Raw genomic sequence first — 18,500 nt, 5'->3', positions numbered from 1 at the left:
TGTTCATTTTTGTAATAGAGTTATCTTTTAAAAACCAGAACCCCACATCCAATACCCCAAAAAACAAGTGATAAATCAGTTTTTACCTCTGGATTCTCTGAATGTGGATAGCCCTTCTTTCTCATAAGTCCCTCAGAATTGTCCTGGATCATTGCATTGCTATTAGTAGCAAAGTTGATTACATATAATGGCTCACAATGTTTCAGTTTCTGTGTTCAATGTTCTCCTGGTTCTGTTCATTTCACTCAGCATCAGTTAGTCCATGGAAATCAAGCAGTTTATAGGCCCTTATTACACAATAGTATTCCATCACCATTATATACTACAATTTGTTCAGCCATTCGAGGGACACCCCCTCATTTTCCCCATTTTTTTTACCACCAGAAAGAGCACTGCCATGAGTATTTTTGTTCAAACATTTTTCAATATTTTATCTCTTTGGGGTACAAACCTAGTAGTGGTATTGCTGGATCAAAGGGTAAGCATTCTTTTAAAGCCCTTTGGGTATAATTCCAAATTGCCATCCAACTCCACCAGCAGTGTATTAGTGTCCCAGGTTCAGGTCTAACTTAAGTGTAAACAGAAGAATAATATATTAAAATAGATATGGTTTCAGGGGTCATAATGCTTTGTTTTCCTTGCCAATTGTTTTATTCTTTACTTCAGTTCAGGTTAATATTCAAATAGCCTTTCATTTTCCATGCATACCTAGGCAGAAGAAACAGATTTGTAATCTCTGGTATATTCTTGCTTATAGAATTAGAAAGTGTCCCGGGAGGATAGAGTTTTGGGAGGAGGTCGGAGGCAGGAAGCTGTTACAGAATTATAGTTATAGAGCACTGAAATCCAACCTCCTTATTTTACAGATGTGGAAACTGAGGACGAGAGGTTACACCACTTTGCCCAAGCTCATACAGTCAGTTACGGTCAAAGAAAAGATTGGAATCCTCTTCCTCTGACTCGATTCCGTGCCTTTATTATGCCACATGATGTCTCAAAAAGAAAAAAAAATCTAGGCATCCAGGATAAAAGAGTTACTTGCGGAGAACGAGCTTTGGGAACCTTAAAAGTGCTATACAAATGAAAGTTGTCATTCTTTGCTTTGCAGGTGGGTCAGGAGTGTCTAATGAAGCCAGCACATCATCATCACATAGGGAGTGTAGCAGAGCTGCTGCTCAAACTCCTTCTGGGGACCTATAAATGAATTTTGCTTTATTACCGCTTAGGGTGAATCAGTGACTGACCCTTGCTTAGGCTATCAGCACCAAAGGGCAGAGCGGAACAGAAGCTGAAGCCCCAAACAATCCATATTGACCCAGATGTCCCACCAGCTTCAGGCTAGGCCCACGCCCAGGACACGTGGACACGCCCCTAGGACACGCCCCCAGGCCCTGTGAGAAAACGGGAACCGCCTTCCTGACTGGCCCGGACTTCGCACCGGCATAAACCTTCGGGCGTGGCTCCTCTCAGATTGACAGGACAGCAGACCAATCACGCTCCGCCACCCATTGCCTAATTTCTTTTTTCTCCCTCCCACTTTCGCCTGTTGTGAGGGTCTTTTCCCGCCCCGCCTCAGTGAATGACAGTTCTCAGCCCCCCCACCCTCCGACGCTGTGGCGTAATTCTACGTCCAGGTGCCGCCCTTGGGAAAGGGGGCGGATTTGATTGGCAGGAGGGTGGGCCAGCCATCCCAACACTCCCGGAAGGTCGATCTTGACGGGCAGATGCGTGAACCACTTGACAATCGAGGCTTAGGCGGAAGCGTGTGGATTCTTACGGAGTGGGTGGAGTCAAAGTCTGAGGGAGGGGAGGAGAACAAGTGGTGCGGGAGGGGGGGGGCGGGCCGAGCGCAGCGGCCGGAGATGGTTTCGGGCAGCGGCGGCGGCGGCGGCGGCGGCGCTCGGAGGCGGAGAACACGGCACTGAGGGCATTGGGGGTCAGGCCGCGGCCAGCCGCCGGGCCGTTGGGTAAGTATATACCCACACGGAGTGGGAGCGACGGCTGCCGGGAGTCCCTTTCCGTAACCGCCGCTCCCTTTACTCCGCTGTCTGTACCGGGCGCTGTCCCCTCCGTACGGACGGCGGCCGTGCAGGGACACGGGGGCGGGGCTGTCGCCCCGGCTGGGGGCACCTGTCGGCACCTCCTTCTCTTCCTCTCCCCTCCTCCCCAGGCACCTGCTATGGAGATCTCGGCTCCCTCCGGTAGGGGTGGGGGGGAGTCCCAGAGCTTTCAGGCCATGGGGAGGGTGCGACGCCTGAGAGGCCCGGGGACCCCGTGTACCCTGGAGCCCGACAGGGGTCCCGGGCCCAGAGAACGCCTGGGATGGGGTCAGCCCCGGGAATCTAGGCCCATCGGGAGAGGGGAGCTTCTCCTGGGTTAGGGACGGCAGACTCCGCTGCTTTCCCAAGGTCCTGCGGCTCCCTGCAGTTGGAGGCCGGCCCGAGGCAGGCGAGTGTTGGCTCGGAAGGAGGGTCAGGTCCGAGTTGGTGGCACTCTGTGTGTCTCTCCGTCTCTCTCTGGCTACTTGTATGGGAATTTTTATTTCTTGGTTTTTTTATATTCTCCTTGCCTGGGTCTCTTGTCTTTCTCCTTCGGGATGAAACATCTCTAGGGAATATTTTCTCAGCAAGAGACTTCTTTATGCTGTTTCATGGTCTCTGGGATTTGACGTAGTGTGGAGCCTTTGCCCTATCCAGGGCCTGGCTTCATTTTTTCTCTTGGTTTCAGTGACTGAAATGTACCCTTCTCCATCCCCCTTAGACTAAATGATTAAGGTAGTTTATAAAAGATACACAGTAATTTATGATGCCCTGTTCATTGGCTCATAGCATCTAGTTAAAGTTGAAAGACAAGAGAATGCATTCATTAACTTGCTACACTTACAGGTTTAGCTAGATTCTTTGCATACAGGAAAACAGTTTCCACCCCATGCTGTTAATAATGTCTCCAGAGATTTGCTTCTGGGCAAAACCTAGAGTCGCTGAAAACACCATTTCTATCAACCCATAGTGCTGGGGTGTGGGTTTTGTTTTGTTTTTTTCTTTTTCAATCTAGTATGTCTATCAAAGTTTGAACTACAAAGAATTTTTAAATGATACAGTCCCTTGCATTCAAGAAGTTTGCATTCTACCATGGAGAAGAGAGACAGCCTAGTTTAGTGGATAGAGAACTAGCTTAGAGGTCTTGAATCTAATATATACTGGCAATGGCACTTAACCTCTCATTATCCTCCCAGAGAACTCTCTTCAGCCTAGAGTTGCAGAAGCAGTGTTGATCTCCATAAAAGATACAAGTCAGGTTCATCAGAAGAAAAGCAGTATGGATACTTAAGGTCATTTAAGAAGGGAGAGAGGATTTAACTTTGGAAAATTTCGTGGAGGAGGAAGCCTGGCCAAGGCAGTGTATAGTATATTCTATCCATGAGGAACATCTAATGCACGGGGGTGGGAAATGCCATATCAAGTGTAAGGAATAGCCAACAATCTAGTTTGACTGAATTGCAGAGCCCAAGTCCCATTGCCATTTGAAACAATGTTTTTTAAAAGTTACTTTGAGAAAAATATCAATCCAAGGAACTTCATATTTTTACAAGGAGTTACAGTTTTTATTTTGTATATTCAAGGTTATCACATGAGGCAGGCTAAGAAAAGGAGCCTTTCCCAGCCTATTAATAAAGGGAATCAGATTGATTTTCACAGCCAGCTTAAATATTTCAAGCAAAAATGTCTGAAACGTTTTTCTTGATCTTTTGAGTTTACTTCTTGTTGAAAGCTCTTACCTTTTATTGCAACTCTCATCAAAGGGGGACTGCTGTTGGCAAATAGTTGATATAGTGGATAAAGCACCAGACAGAATTTAAATCTTACCTTAGACATTAATAGTTATGTGACCTCTGATGATTCACTTAACCTTTTCTCAGCCTCAGTTTCCTTATCTGTAAAATGAGAATAATAATAGCACCTACCTCACAACGTTGTTAAGGTAAAATGAGATACCATTTAAACTTCTTTGAAAACTTTTGGGTAGCATTTATATAGCATTTTTTGTTATTATTGAAAACAGATTCAGTTAAAAAGCTGTCTTCCATACTTCACTGTGCAGTATTGTAGAAGGAGCAGTAAACTGGGATACAATAGACCTGGGTTCTAGACTCAGTATTGCTACTGACTAGTTTTAGAACCTTAGAGCAACTTAGTAAAAATTCAGCAAACATTTATTAGTACTTAATGTGTGGTAGGCACTCTGCTAGGAACTAGGGCTACAAAGATGTGATCTAATCCTTGCTCTTGAGGAAAAATGGGAGTAAAGAAAACTCACTTCCTTTTTCTGGGTCACAGTTCCCTTCTCTGTAAAATGAGGGGCAATTTGATGTTTTCCAAGATTCTTTCCACTCTATATGATTATAGAATCACTAAATTCTTTATTTTTCAAAGGCATACTAAAAAACACATTTTGACATGGGTGAATGAGAGGCAGGCAATAGCAGGCATAGAAAGACCTGTTTGGTCAGTGGCTCTGGATCAACTTTAGTCTCAGCAACAGTCTCAGGAAAGCAGCCTAAAATGCTGCTTATTTTGAGTGAATCTTAGAGTTGGTTTATTCATTTCAACCTGTATTTGAACAGGAAGCTGATCCTTCACACACAAGATCCCTAACAAATGGTCATCCATCCTCTGCTTGAAAACTTAAGAGAAAATAAGATTGGAGATGAAGCAAGAATGTTCATTATCACCATTACTCTTCAGTATTATACTAAAAATGCTAGACAAAGCAATAAAACCAGAAAAAGAAGGTATATGCATAGACAAAGAAGAAGCAAAACTATAACTTTTTGCAGATGATATGATGTTCTATTTAGAGAATCCCAGAGAGTCAACTAAAAACTAATTGAAGCAATTAACATCATCAGCAAAGTTGCAGGATATAAAATGAACCCACACATATCATCTACATTCCTGTATATGAAGGACTTTAGGAAATGGAAATCTACCACTTTTGAGGTATTGTTCAGTACTGGACAAGTGTTGGGAAGTTTTTCCTTACATTAATCTTTCATTACTCATTCTCCCTGGAACTTTACCCATAACATCTCTAGTTCAGTGTAGTATAATTTATAGTATCCTCACCATCCTTGTTACCCTACAATGCCTGTTGCTTTTTGTATATAGTGTGGAAAACACTTGCTGGATTTTTGAGCTTTTTGAGGGCAAGAAGACTACCTTTTCCCTTTCTTTGTACACAAAGTGCTTATCATAGTGCCTGGCACATAGGTATTTGGTAAGTGTATTGACTGACTGATGATCATATATCAGTCTTTTGGGCCACATCTCTATATCATTTTTTTTTATGTCTTATGTATCCACTTTTAAAGAGTGAAGAGAGGTCATATTACTTTTTGGATATTACCTAGTATGTTGGGAGAACTGAGACTTAGCTCCAAGGATTATTACACTTCTGTGATTTGATTATTGGATCTAATTACCTCTCAGAAAACCACACAGCTAAGGGTTTTTTGTTCTCTACATATGGGAATGAGAAGAGTAAAATTGTATGTATACAATTAGTTTTAAAGGAAGCATTTGATGATTTTATTACATTCATTTAGTACCTAAATGTAATTCTACCACTGGTGCAAAATTACTCAGATTATGAAGTATAACCTAAGCAACACTGAGGTCCTTGTAGCCTGCCAACAAATATTTGAATGTTGGCTATATATACCATGGAGGATATAAGAAAGAGTTTATGATTTTTTCATTCAGCAAGCTTATAGTGTAAGTAAGGAGAGACAAGATCAGTTATTGCTGAGTGCAGATATTGGCTGGCCTGATTATTTACAAAGTTGGATACTTACTGATTTGGTAAAACAGTATTCATGTTTATTTGAGTTTTATACACTTTTCACAGTAATTGGTTTGAATGAATTCCTACCTAGACTCACTAATCAGGATTGAAAAGAGCACCAAAGTGAAGGAATCTGTTCTAATTATTCAGCTTGGCTTCTCTTCACTCTCCTCTTCCTTTGTATTTTTAGTAAATGACCTGCTGACTTAACATCCCTTGAGACAGTATGTTGTTTTCCTATCTGCTACTTGGAACATTGGTTGGAAGAGAGTAATGCTTCTGCTGCTTTTGTTAGTATAATCAGATGATATTTGTATTGTTCCATCTTGACTGTAATTAGTCTCATACCCAACATTTTTGGTGAATTCCCATTCCTTAAGCAACTGTCTGAAAAGTTTCCATGTCTTTAGGAGATATACAGTTATTTTGTTGAAATGTTGGGGTGAAAAATATACAAGCCAAGTAAGTAGTTAAGGATTTTGTGAGTTTTTTTTGAAAGGATCATTGTGGCTGGACAGGAGACTTGAATTCATATTTGAGCTTGCCATTCACTAGTTGTGTACTTGGTTAAATCCCTGAAATCTCTTAAAGCCTTAGTTTCCTTATCTGTGAAATGAAGATATTCACACTACTCAAAAGGTGGTTGTAAGGAAAGAACTTTCAAAACCTTAAAGTGTATGTAAATGTGAGCAGTTATTAATATTATTACACTCTTAACAACACATCTCTCTGAATGGAAACATTTAGATATGAGATATGACCCATGTTTAAATAACAAGCATAGTGTATTGGATGAATCAACTTATGCCTAAATTAGATGGTCATACTAAAATTTTTAATAGCTGTTAAAACAAAACAAAAACCTTCTAAAACTAAAAGTCAAAATTTATGTTTTATGGATGTCCACATCAAAAGCTGAATTGGGGCCACTACATACACAGTGACACAATCTCCTAGAGAATACTGGTTCAAACAATGAATGAATAGGATAAACAGAGAATGGGACCAGCAGGGGTTGGGGGTGGGATTTTTAACAGATTAAAGATACATGGCAAAGACCTTATTTTACAAACTGATTTTCTTGAGTGGGAAAAATGCTATTTTTTTACTTGAATTAAATACTCATTTCTAAATTTAGAAGTTCTTAACCATTTCAGAAATCTTTAACATCTGTATTGAAGTCTTTTTCCTTATCCTTTTTAAGGGTGGAAAGTGAATCTTGAGGGCTTGACAGTTTGGTGACAGAGGATTTAATTTTTTTGCTTGGAACACACGTTATGAACCCTTTCTGGAGCATGTCTACAGGTTCTGCACGCAAGGTGAATGTACTAATTTATCATGAAAATCTATTTCCTTATGTATCTAAGAATTATTCTAGAATCTGCCATCAAAAAAATATAAAGGTCTCACTCAAGAAATAGTTGTGTTTGAAGAAATGTTAACTTTAGGATCAGCATCTTGGAATAGTACCTAAATATGATTATGGAGAAAAAATTGGTGTGACAATTTTAGAAAGTCATCTAGCTCATATCTACTGCAAAAATGAATTTTATATAACAACTTGTTAGCTATCCCCCAAATAAATTAAAACTCAATCATCATGAATATTTGAATGGCAGTTTTTTTGTATGTATAGATTTTAGTGCAAGTTTAAGGAAACCCAGGAAAGATCAATCTGGTAGATTGTAGCGTACTTGATTTAGAATTGAGGGCCCTTGTAAAATTTGAAGCCTCCCTCATGGATCTTGTTAAACTGAATGAACTTTAACAATGGCCCTTAGGGAAGATTTTTGCTCTGTCCAAGGTGTAATCTTTGGTGGTACCTGACCCAAGGAAGCTCTGGACTGGAAAGTCTAGTCACCATGACTCATTTAAGCCTTTTTCTTTGACTAAGGATGATAGTTGTCTTAGTGATACTCAAAATGTGGAAACCTATCCATTAGGAACAGGATCAAATTCAAACTCAAGCAAGTGAGAAATTAACTTCACTTTTGTGTCTAACACAAGTGCCCAGCATCAGCAGGAGAAAACTAATTTCAGTAATTCACAAACTATTTATGTAGTGTTTAGCTTATTTGCCTTTCAGTACCATCATCTAAGTACAGGAGCAGTCCTCTGGATTTTGAATGGTAGTAGAATATAAATGTTTAATAAAAGCTTAAATTGTATTACAGTTATTAAAAGTAAACTTCATGGGAAAATATAGCTAAATCATTTATACTGAAGTTGCCTGTAATTTAAAATCATTTTTTATCTCCACTTTTCACTGCAATTAAAATGAGCCTAAAATGAGGAAAGTTTCTTTAGTGTAATTTCACATTGTTTCAACTTTGCTTTTTCCTGTAAACAACTCACTTGCTCACAGCTGTTTTAAAATTTTTTGAAAGCCCAATTCTAACTGTCACATCACAGAACTAAGATTGCATATCTGAGAAGTCATTTACTAGTATAGTTGAGAAATCATCTTACTGAATGTTCTTAAAACTGTCTCTTATAGCGATCTGATGGTGAAGAGAAGACAGTGACTGGAGACCTTACAATTAGTCCACCACGAACTGCTCCAAAGAAACAGCTGCCTTCAATTCCTAAAAATGCTCTGCCGATAACTAAACCTATATCTCCTGCCCCTGCAGCACAGTCAACAAATGGCACACATGCCTCTTATGGACCATTCTACTTGGAATATTCCCTTCTTGCTGAATTGTATGTTCCTCATAAACAATTGGATTAAATTCTAAAGGGGGCCCAAAAGTAAATAAGGAAGATCATTTTGGGGAAATGTCTAATGTAGTTTGTTTGTTTCAGCAATTGGTTCTCATAAAGCCTTAAACCATCTTTTCCCGAACACTGTGTGCTTGAAACTTTATTGCCAGGGATGAGATTGTATGCTTTTTTTGTGTCATGTTACCTACATAGACTCTATTGAGTTTGTGTGTAATTAGGAAATAAAATTTAGGGAAAAAGTTGTTAATTTTCTAGTTGTTGCTAAAGGGAAAGAAATTCTGCCTTTAGCATGCCTTACTTTGCATTGGGCTTTTAAGAGAAGATTCAAGTTATTCATAGGAGATTTGTGGGAAGGACATAACAGTCTTCTTTCAGTTTATAATCTAATGAAGCACCTTACTTTGGAAGAAACAAGAGGATTGGTGAAAAGTGGGCTGAACTTGCAGTCACATTTTCTTACTACTTGAATGGCCATAGGCAATCACTTCATTTCTCTGAGCCTCTGTTTCTCCAGTTTAAAAAAATAAAAACTAACAAGTCCTTTTCCAACTCCAGATCTATGATCTTAAGGAGACCATGAAAATTCATTTGTTGATAGTCGACAGACACTTTTAAACTCCTTTTCCTAAAGATTCACTAAAACTTGTCAGTAATATAATAGGTTGATGTATGAAATTCCAGGGTAACTATGTTTGGGTGTGGCTTAATAGTACTGGTCCATGTGGCTGTATAATCATGTTCTTGTTTCTTATAGCTAGGCATTGAGTTGAACAGCCTTCTATTATAGTGATTAAATCTGCATTCTGTGCTAGAATACATGATCTGGCAAGTCTTGTGGCTATTCTATTGACATGCTTAGAAAATGAGCTATTTGATAAACAGGTTATCTGTAAAGTAGCCTTTATTAAATATAAGCAGGTTGAAATTGGAAAAAATAAATAATAAGAACAATAAAGTAGGGGAAAGCAACTTATTTTCTGCGAAAACCCAAGCAATTAGTAGCTTAATTTTTTAAAAGGCACTAGATAGTATTACTCTTCTCATGTGGTCTGTCATGGACATGCATGTACAGCGTACACAAGGATTTCATTAAATCACCACCAAACATTTCTTAAGCCCCTACTATATGTTACATACCATGCTGATATGAATACAAAGAATGAATAACTGAAACAAACCTTACTTTCAGTTGCAGAAGAAAGAATGGCTGACAAAGGGAAGTAAGTCTGATCATGACTTCTTTTCCTTAGATATGGAAAGCCAGGGGTCCTTGAAGGCTAGTGTCTTCCTTTTTTTAAAAAATTGTATTTTACTAGTGAGGTTTTATGTTCATAGCAAGGCCCATATATTTCAGTTGTCTGAGACTTCACTTCTTATTTTAAGGAGCCTTTTGAAACCTCTGTCCTATAGCACCTCTTCTCCTTAAGCACCTTATAAATTTAAAAGCTCACTTTTAATACCAGTGGTCCTTTCTAATCATCAGAGCCATGATGAGCTTTAAAATGTCAACGAAATGGAAGATGCCAAGACATAATTCTTTGTTCTTTAAAAATGAATGTAAATTACTTGTTTGGGGAAGTTTATATGTAGTTATGTAGCCTTTATGTTGAAACAGAGCAAGAGTCACTAAATAGAGTGTAATTATCCCAAATTTAATTGGAATTAGTATGTCCAGAATGTATTCATTTCAATAACTGTTTGTTCCTTACCACTCTGTACAAGGGCTCTAACATAGAGGGTTGTGGTTATCAGAATCACTTATGGAGCAATATGTAGCATTTTGGAGAGAAGTAGTGCTATTCATCAGTTAAACTCATTCTTTGCATTTTTTTAATTAAGGGGCTAATTTCTTAATCTGAAGTCATTTTTCAGCTTATGCCATTCCCTGTGATACTCATTTATTTTGTTTTCTCATTCTAGTTAGAAATAGACCAGTTAGTTGGGCACTGAAACCTATGTGTGCTTCCCTAGTTATGCAAAAACAGTGGACATATTCGTAATCTCGGACCTTGTTTTCCATCTCCTGTATGATTTTGCCTCATTCACCACTATCATATTAGCACTGGCTGCCCTGTGTTGGCAATTGTTTGGTATGTTCCCCTATCTGAGAAATAACTGTGTTGTCATCTGTAAATGCTATTTACATTCCCATAAATGAAGAATTCTGTCTGATGCTTCTATTTCAGTACCTTGGTTGTGAAGCAGAAGTTGCCTGGTGTCTATGTGCAGCCATCTTACCGCTCTGCATTAAGTAAGATAAAGATTCTTTCTTTTTAATTTCCCTAGAATCATGTTTTATACAAACTTATGACATCTTTTTCTTTGACAGTGTGGTTTGGAGTCATATTCATACGGCATGGACTTTATCAAGATGGAGTATTTAAGTTTACAGTTTATATCCCTGATAACTATCCAGATGGTGATTGTCCGGTAAGTGGTATGAAGATTAGTCTCTACCAATCTGTGCTATTGCTTGGTGTGTAGACTTCTTGAGGGCTGTGAAGGAGTGACGTTATTATTCACTTCCTGACTTACTAGTGGCATTTACTGCTTGGTTATATTAGGACTTCAGATATTTGAAGAGGAATCAGACTTGCTTTGCTGGTTCCGGGGGGCCATGGTAGGAGTAATAGGTATTTGCAAAAAGGCCAATTGAGTCTCTATGTAAGGAAAAAAATGTCCTTACAATTAGATGTGTCCAAAAACAGTGTGAAGAGTTACCAGTTTATACTTGAAGTCTGACTACTTGTAGAAGAAGTTCAGGCCTGAGTTGGACTAGATGGCCTTTGAGGTCACTTCCAGTTCTGAGGTTCTTTGAGCTCAACTCATTCCTCTTACCTTTGAGATTCTATAATATGACATTTACTATGTGATGGGGAAACTTTTGTGTGCCACTAGAATTAGTAGTTTTCTTTAAATTTCTCAACCTTCAGCTTAGAAGGAAAACATTAGAAGTAATAAGTTTCATATAGATATAAGAATTCACATGTGAGTTCTCCCCCTGAGTTTAATTCTTGTTCTCATTTATGCTTCTACACTTATTATTTTCCTGGTCTGTTAAATATTAATGTCATAATTTGTACTGTTTCTCTAAATTAAATGAATTCTCTTTCAATCTAGCGTTTGGTGTTTGATATCCCTGTCTTCCACCCACTAGTTGATCCCATCTCAGGTGAATTGGATGTGAAGAGAGCATTTGCAAAATGGAGGTTAGTACTTTCTTTCTCAGTGATAGAATGTCGCACAAGAGAGCCTTACTAATAATTTCTCATTTCTCTCTTAGGAGGAACCATAATCACATCTGGCAAGTGTTGATGTATGCACGTCGAGTTTTCTACAAGATTGATACAACTACCCCTTTGAACCCTGAGGCTGCAGTATTGTATGTAACCTTTTAAACGTCAGATGATGAACTTGATTGTGAAGCTCTACTCGCTGAGTTGAAAGTTGTTGGGTTTTTTTTTGTAGGTATGAAAAGGATGTTCAACTTTTTAAAAGTAAAGTGGTTGACAGTGTCCAACTATGCACCACCCATTTGTTTGATCAGCCTAAAATAGAAGATCCCTATGCAATTAGGTTAGTAAATGATACTGATAAACTGCATTTTTATATTTATTGCATTATCATGTCATTCTCATGGGCTCTTAGGATAGATGTTTCCTTTAGGCAGCTGGTTAAGTGGAGAATGGTGAGACAGTTAGACCTGGATTCAAATCTAGACTCAGACAGGTACTAGCTATGTGGCCCTGGGCAAGTCATTTAGCCTCAGTTTCCTTACCTGTAAAATGGAGATAGTAAGAGCAGGAACCGCCAGGGTTGTTGTGAGGATTGTATTTGTAAAGTTATAAGCACAGCTCTGAGCCACAAAGTTCTCTGATATGTGGTAGGCACTATATTAAATGCCAATTCTCTTTTTTCCCTCTTCCTTCCATTTCCTTCCCCACTACTTTAAAAGCATCTACTAATATTTAGGATTTGTTTATTACTTTGTCCTTGGCTTAGTGAGTGATGTTTAATTTCTGGTAGTGATAGGGCTTTCCCCCCTTCTCAGTAGAAAACTATATAGTGTGTCATGTATTTTGCTGGAAAAAAAAAAAAAACCAAGCCACAAATCTGGTGTGATTCCATGAATTTTTGACAGTTTTACCATTCATTTAGTAAATACCAGGGTCAGAGTTAATTATCTGTGCTGCTTTACACATTTGTAAGGCATTCAGTTACTGTTCTTGTCATGAAGTCAGAACCTCAAGGATTATGTGAAGAGATAGTGTCAGCTTAGAGATTCATAGGTCAGCTCTTCTGAAGACTTAGGTGGATCACTTCTTCTTTAGTCTCAGATCTTACCTTCAAAATGTCACTTCATCCGTATTTGTACTCCATGCCATAGATGATATTTTCATGAGTTTTTTCTAACCAAGAAATTCATTATGTAATGGGTAGGCTTTTCTAACCTCAGATATCAGGTCTATGTTTGTAGCCTTTCCAGCAGGACAACCTTATAAAATCCAGGGTCAGACACTCCATGTTAATGCAGCATTAGGGGACAGCTTGGACATAATTTCAACAAACATTAAGTTTGTAATTGTTGATTTTTTGCTGTTATAGAAATTTCATATAAAGGGCAGGATAATACTTGAGATATCATTTAGTCTATCTCCTTCATTTTATAGATGAGGAAACAGATGCCTAGGTAAGCCAGCTATGACCAGTCACCAAGCTAGTTAATGGCTGACAATTATTTTGGGGTTCCCTTATGTAAAACAAATAGTAGTAGCTTTAGATGTGTAAGGGGCATTTTTAACAAGTCCAACATTTTATAGTTGTTTCCCAGAAATCTTATAACTCTGAGGGAGGGAAAGGATGTAGGCTTTAGAATATGACTGATAATGTGAATAGTCTAGAGCAAGACGAAATGACATAAGAAACCGTATTAAGCTAAGGAAATCAGCTGTGCATGTTTTTAAAGTTCTTGAATTTTCTTTCCCAAAGTTTTTCTCCATGGAATCCCTCTATACATGATGATGCTAGAGAGAAGATGCTGACTCAGAAAGTAGGTAGAAGATTTAATTCCTAAAAAGATTTTTTTTCTAAATTCTTAATAACCTGAGACCACTTCAGGATTTAATTTTACATTTTTCTCATTTTGAATAACTTTTTTAAAAGTGAAATTAAACTAAATATTTTGGGAAAAAAACTATAGGCTTCTGTTTCTGCCTTCCTCTTCTGTGATTTTTAATGTCTTGTTTTTTCTTATGCCTAGAAGAAGCCAGAAGAACAGCATAGTAAAAACCTCCACGTCGCCGGTCTGTCATGGGTAAAGCCTGGCTCAGTGCAACCTTTCAGTAAAGAGGAGAAAACAGTAACAACTTAAACGAATTTCTGATCATTGGTGCACCGAGCACTTTTTTGCTGGTGAAGGGAGAAGAGCAGGAAAAGAAACTTCTCTGCTGGACTCTGGACTAGTTAAGCTGACCAATGGCCCTGACTGTAAAGAGTAAAACTGCTCAATCAAAGACTGATTTGTGATGTTTTGCATATACGGCTAGGTTCTAACAGAATTTTGGAAAACTTCTCTTTAAATAATACAATATTTCTGTTAGAAATATCTTTAGGGTGGTTATCTAGTTGAGTACTCCAAATTATTGGAGATCTCTCTGGAGGGAGGGGCTTTTAAACTTATTTTTCTTCCCCACAATAGCCTTTTAAAAAACTTAATTGGCTGAAAGATTATCAGGCAATCTGATGCTGAAGGCAAGGTAAGCTGGTTCATTTCAACTAATATAGCAGACAGTTTAACACTATTTAATGGTTTTGAAATCAGTGGTTTCAACTGTAAATATGCTAGAATGTGGAACTGTATATAGAGCTGCTGGTTTAGTAACTCAGCACTTTCAAGTTAAAGATAAACTGAGACTGCTAGTCTTAGCCTACTGTCTTACTGATTTCTGATACTGTCACTGAAGCACACATTAGTCTGATCAAAGGAGACCGGAACATTTGTAGTTTTTTGGTGTGCTGTTTTCCCCAAAGCAAACTACAGTTGTATTTTTTAACGGTTATGTCTTTTGGGGTCCTTTAAATAAAGGTTCCTAATGGATTCAAAGGTATTTTAATGACACTGAGGTGCCTGCTCTGCTAGTATGACTAATGTGTGTTCAGTAGTGACAAAATAAATTAAGAAAATTATTTTCTTCTCTTGTCATTTGTTTGTAGTGTGTGGGATAAATTAAACCCGAGGTTTAGCTTGCCTTTTTTTTCCCAACAGAACTAAGAATCCAAAGATCAATTTATAAATGCTTTTATTGAAAAATACACTTGTAATATTTTCATACAAAATTACAGTAGCATCTTGACAATTTTATAAATATTTTCACAGACACTATTCCATTTGAACAGTGTTTAAGTTCCATATTTCAGACCAGTATGAAGTTACCCAGTAACTTGTTTTATACTAATTCAATTTACAACTGAATTATATCTTCCTAATAATAGATTATTCATAAACTTTGAAACTGAACAGGAATGATTAATAAAGGTATATCATTCAACTGCTGTTAGCATTTAATATTCCTTAATTTGTGTAAGCGCTAAAAGTTTGAACTAGTGAAAATCTAAATTCTGAACTCGATCCAGTTTTTTTCACCTGACGATATCAGGTATAGCGGCAGCATATCCGAAGCTATTTAGAAATTTCAAATCAACAGCTGCATGTTTTGGGGGGGGATAGCTACCTCCAAAGGCAAGAGATCATAATTTTTCTAATTAACCTCATAGCTCGACTTGATTTTGGACATTTTAAACTAATTTCTGAGATCAAGCAAAGTTCTCTCCCCTACCTAAAAAAAGCTAAAGGAATTCAAGCGCCCACAACTGTCAAACTTAACAGTTTAAAAACACTGCTTGTTTTTTGTTTTTTTTTTAAATAAATACAAAAGGTCAGATTAAAAAGAATTTTTAATGTTTATCCTGGAGAAAGTCCTGTACTTAATGTTCACATTGTAGAAAGTGCTATTGCAAGTATACAGCAAAAAAATAACTCATCTGGGTTATAAAATCATGCTTTTTACAGCCCTAAAGTGCCACATCTTATACAAATTCACTTTCACACATTGCACAGATACATAAAATAATCACTGTCCACACTGCAAAGTGCCCAAGAATTTTTAAAAGCCCACCACATAGAGTTCTTAAGGGAATAGGAGACATACTACTTTAAGTAATCCTTGATAGTTTACCAATGGTATTTTTTTCCTTTCTGTCAATTTCCCCTTAGGGTCGCATAAATCCTATATTCATGCAACAGTTTACCCTAAAACTTTCAACTATGTACATATTTGGAGGGAGGCAGAATAAGGAGGAATGAGTTTGAAATTGTAGCTTCCCTGATGCAGTAGCTACTTATTAAAATATACTAATTAAAAATACTCCTAAGAAGAATAAGCTGTAGATAGGAACAAGTTTACATAAAAGCTTCCCTGAAAATCTCTTCTAAAGAATCAAAATAAGGAAGCAAAGCAGCCTTTCTCTAGGGACTGTGGCTGTGCAGACTTGAGGAAATACATTAGAAAGCTTCTTGGGTATGGCAGCTGGACTGAGCACATACTTTATAAGCAAGGTGTGAGAGATATACAGTCTGCTGGGATAAGAATCTCTCTCACTTGGTTTGGCTGGACTAGGTTAAGGGAGAGAGCCCCATACTTTGGCATATCTTAAATGCTGCTGCTGCTGCAGTAGTTTTTGAAAATACATCATCAATACAAGGGACTAACCTTAATGGGTCCCTCTGTCATTAGCTACATCTTGTAGGCGGCGTAGTAAGGCAGTATGATTTTCTGGGCAAATCCTTTTAGCTGGTGATTCACTTCCATCTTCTAAAAGAATGCCTCTCTTCTTGGTTGGTGTTTCCCCAGTTCTTATCATACTATTGATCTCTTTCAGCCTCTACATTAACAAAGAAGATAGATACATATATGTATAATGTGTTAATAATATCATAGCTCTGTGAAGTCAATCTAATTCCTGGAATCTGAGATTATTAAGCAAAGGCCCACTTTAAAAAAACCAGGGAGGGAAAAAAGATCTAGCCTGTTACAAATGGCAAATAAACATGTTGGGATAGGAAGGACACCATTAAAGCCCATTAATGAAGATATTATGGCTTTCAAAAATTTTCAATTTTGAGTTAGTTTTCACAGGAAAAGGAATTATGTAGGTGATTTTGAGGGCTTTGGAGAACTGTGAAAACCAGTCACAGGATTTGATGAAGGGAGACCTGGAAGGATTTAAGAAGTTGAAGAAGGACTCCAATATAGGGGGGAAATAAGTTGGGCGTGGTTATCAAAAGTGCAAAGTGGAATGAAAACTCCATAATTTGCCACATTTGTTAAATAGGGGATCTACAAGCAATAACTATAAAGATTAAGAAACTCATTTCCATCAAGTAAGGAATAACAGGGTGAAATTTTCAGCAATGTATATAGTATTTGTATTTGATTCAGTCAAATGACTGGTATCTAAATTCAAAAGTGTAGGTTGCTCTCTCTTCTAGAAATGAAGGTGGTAGAATGAGATAGTCAAGAAACTCCTCTCTGTGTGAACCAGGAGAATGAAGAATTCCTAAGTAAAATGGAAGGACTCCAATATGGAATCAGAGAATGTGAAGAAGCTGAAGAGAATCCTGACCAATGGAGGATTAATGTACACCTCAATCTAAGAAAAAGGTTCTTTCCACAAAAAGGAACTGGATGCTTTGAAGAAGCACTCTGTGCTTCAAGGAATGATAATGTGGAGCCAGCCACATGCCATCAGGAGAAGGACCCAGTAAAGAAGGAAGAAAAGTATAGTGGCTGTTATGACTCCTTGCAGAGAATAGTGAAGCAGCTATTTGTCAACCTAATAGCACTAAAGGTGTGTGTGCTTCTGTTTCCCCAAGGTACACCAGCAAGATGTGACAGATTTCTAGGACTTGTAAAATCAGATAACTACCACCCCACCTTTGGGGGTTTGGGGGGCTCAAAATGGTAGTGCCATACAGATTAGAAAGAATCATTAAAGATGCTTACTGAAAACTTAAACATGAAACTGAAGACTTTGGGGACAAAGATGGTAATATCACTACTGCCCACAAAAAGCAAGAGATTTAGAAGAGGCAGATCTGGAAAATGAATAACTGATTCTGTCTTGAGAATGAGATGTAGGTTCCTAGAAAAGGAATGACAGATTACTTGGACCAGGACTGAGAAGGCCCAATGAGGGCTTCTAAGAATGTATTTGCCTCCTGTCTTGAAAATCTAATCAAAAGGATATTTTTCACTGAAAGGAATGGGTGAGGCAGACAACTGCCAATGTATATCCACCAAGCTATTGTAGAATAGGGAGTAGCTACAATGTAAGAAGCATAGCAGTAGATATATCCAGAAATTCATGACATAAAAATCTGAGAAAAGATGCTAGTTAAAAGCAAAACACTGGTTTATTTGGCTGTAAAAAAAAGCACATAAGTAGGATGACTGAACTAAGGATGCAAAGGTAAACAGGCAAATCTGGCCTTGTAACAAGATGTCACTGAGATGTGGCAGGTTGAGACCCTTGACTAGGATATACCTCAATCAAAAGGAACAGGACAGGGAAGGGGAGGTGAAGTGTGAAAAAACATTTAAGTTTAGGAATCAGAAAATCGCATGATATCAGTGAAAACAAAAGTAATATTGTCACAGAAGGATGCATCACTACTTGTGTAGAAAGATGCAGTAATGGTTATCACAAGGCTAGGGCAGAGTAGTTAATAATTTCCCAAACTATCCACAGAAATTCAGTTTTGACTTGGAAAGTGGTCTCTGGTGAAGTGTCCCAGTGATCTGTGCTTGGCCCTGTGCTGTTTAACATGTTTATCAATGATGGGTATTTATGGCTAGCATGCTTATTAGAACTGG

General features: G+C 38.0%; 2 protein-coding genes across 6 annotated transcripts in view; one reads left to right on the top strand and one right to left on the bottom strand.

Moving 5' to 3' along the window:
• The first annotated feature begins 1,626 nt into the window (after positions 1–1,626).
• Positions 1,627–14,754, top strand: AKTIP (AKT interacting protein). Of its 5 annotated transcripts, none has more exons than XM_056812321.1 (10): positions 1,627–1,780; positions 7,049–7,163; positions 8,342–8,547; positions 10,755–10,819; positions 10,898–10,998; positions 11,689–11,777; positions 11,852–11,950; positions 12,037–12,144; positions 13,558–13,618; positions 13,829–14,754. In XM_056812321.1, exons 2-10 carry the CDS (start codon positions 7,122–7,124, stop codon positions 13,937–13,939), a joined length of 882 nt encoding a protein of 293 aa, XP_056668299.1. In that variant the 5' UTR covers positions 1,627–1,780; positions 7,049–7,121; the 3' UTR covers positions 13,940–14,754. The 5 variants fall into 5 exon arrangements, with proteins under 5 accessions (XP_056668299.1, XP_056668297.1, XP_056668300.1 ...); XM_056812319.1 differs by having other exon boundaries at positions 1,669–1,967; XM_056812322.1 differs by lacking the exon at positions 1,627–1,780 and adding an exon at positions 1,792–1,967 and having other exon boundaries at positions 13,832–14,754.
• A 96-nt stretch (positions 14,755–14,850) lies between these two features.
• RBL2 (RB transcriptional corepressor like 2) overlaps positions 14,851–18,500 on the bottom strand; it is a 42,066-nt gene continuing 38,416 nt past the window's right edge. The window contains exon 22 of the mRNA XM_001372048.5: positions 14,851–16,509. Within this exon, the coding sequence (XP_001372085.1) occupies positions 16,339–16,509 (171 nt within the window). The 3' untranslated portion in view covers positions 14,851–16,338. The remainder of the gene's footprint in view (positions 16,510–18,500) is intronic.

The sequence above is a fragment of the Monodelphis domestica genome, chromosome 1 (genome assembly GCF_027887165.1).
Source record: "Monodelphis domestica isolate mMonDom1 chromosome 1, mMonDom1.pri, whole genome shotgun sequence".
In the NCBI taxonomy this organism is placed as follows: domain Eukaryota; kingdom Metazoa; phylum Chordata; class Mammalia; order Didelphimorphia; family Didelphidae; genus Monodelphis; species Monodelphis domestica.
The sequence above is the reverse complement of the archived record's forward strand: the minus strand, read 5'-3'. Positions and strand labels throughout refer to the sequence as shown.

Coding starts and splice junctions, on each gene's coding strand:
- AKTIP (XM_056812321.1), top strand. CDS start 7,122: ATGAACCCTTTCTGGAGCATGTCTACAGGTTCTGCACGCAAG. Junction 8,548..10,754: donor TATTCCCTTCTTGCTGAATT/GTATGTTCCTCA, acceptor CTTCTATTTCAG/TACCTTGGTTGTGAAGCAGA. Junction 11,951..12,036: donor AACCCTGAGGCTGCAGTATT/GTATGTAACCTT, acceptor TTTTTTTTGTAG/GTATGAAAAGGATGTTCAAC.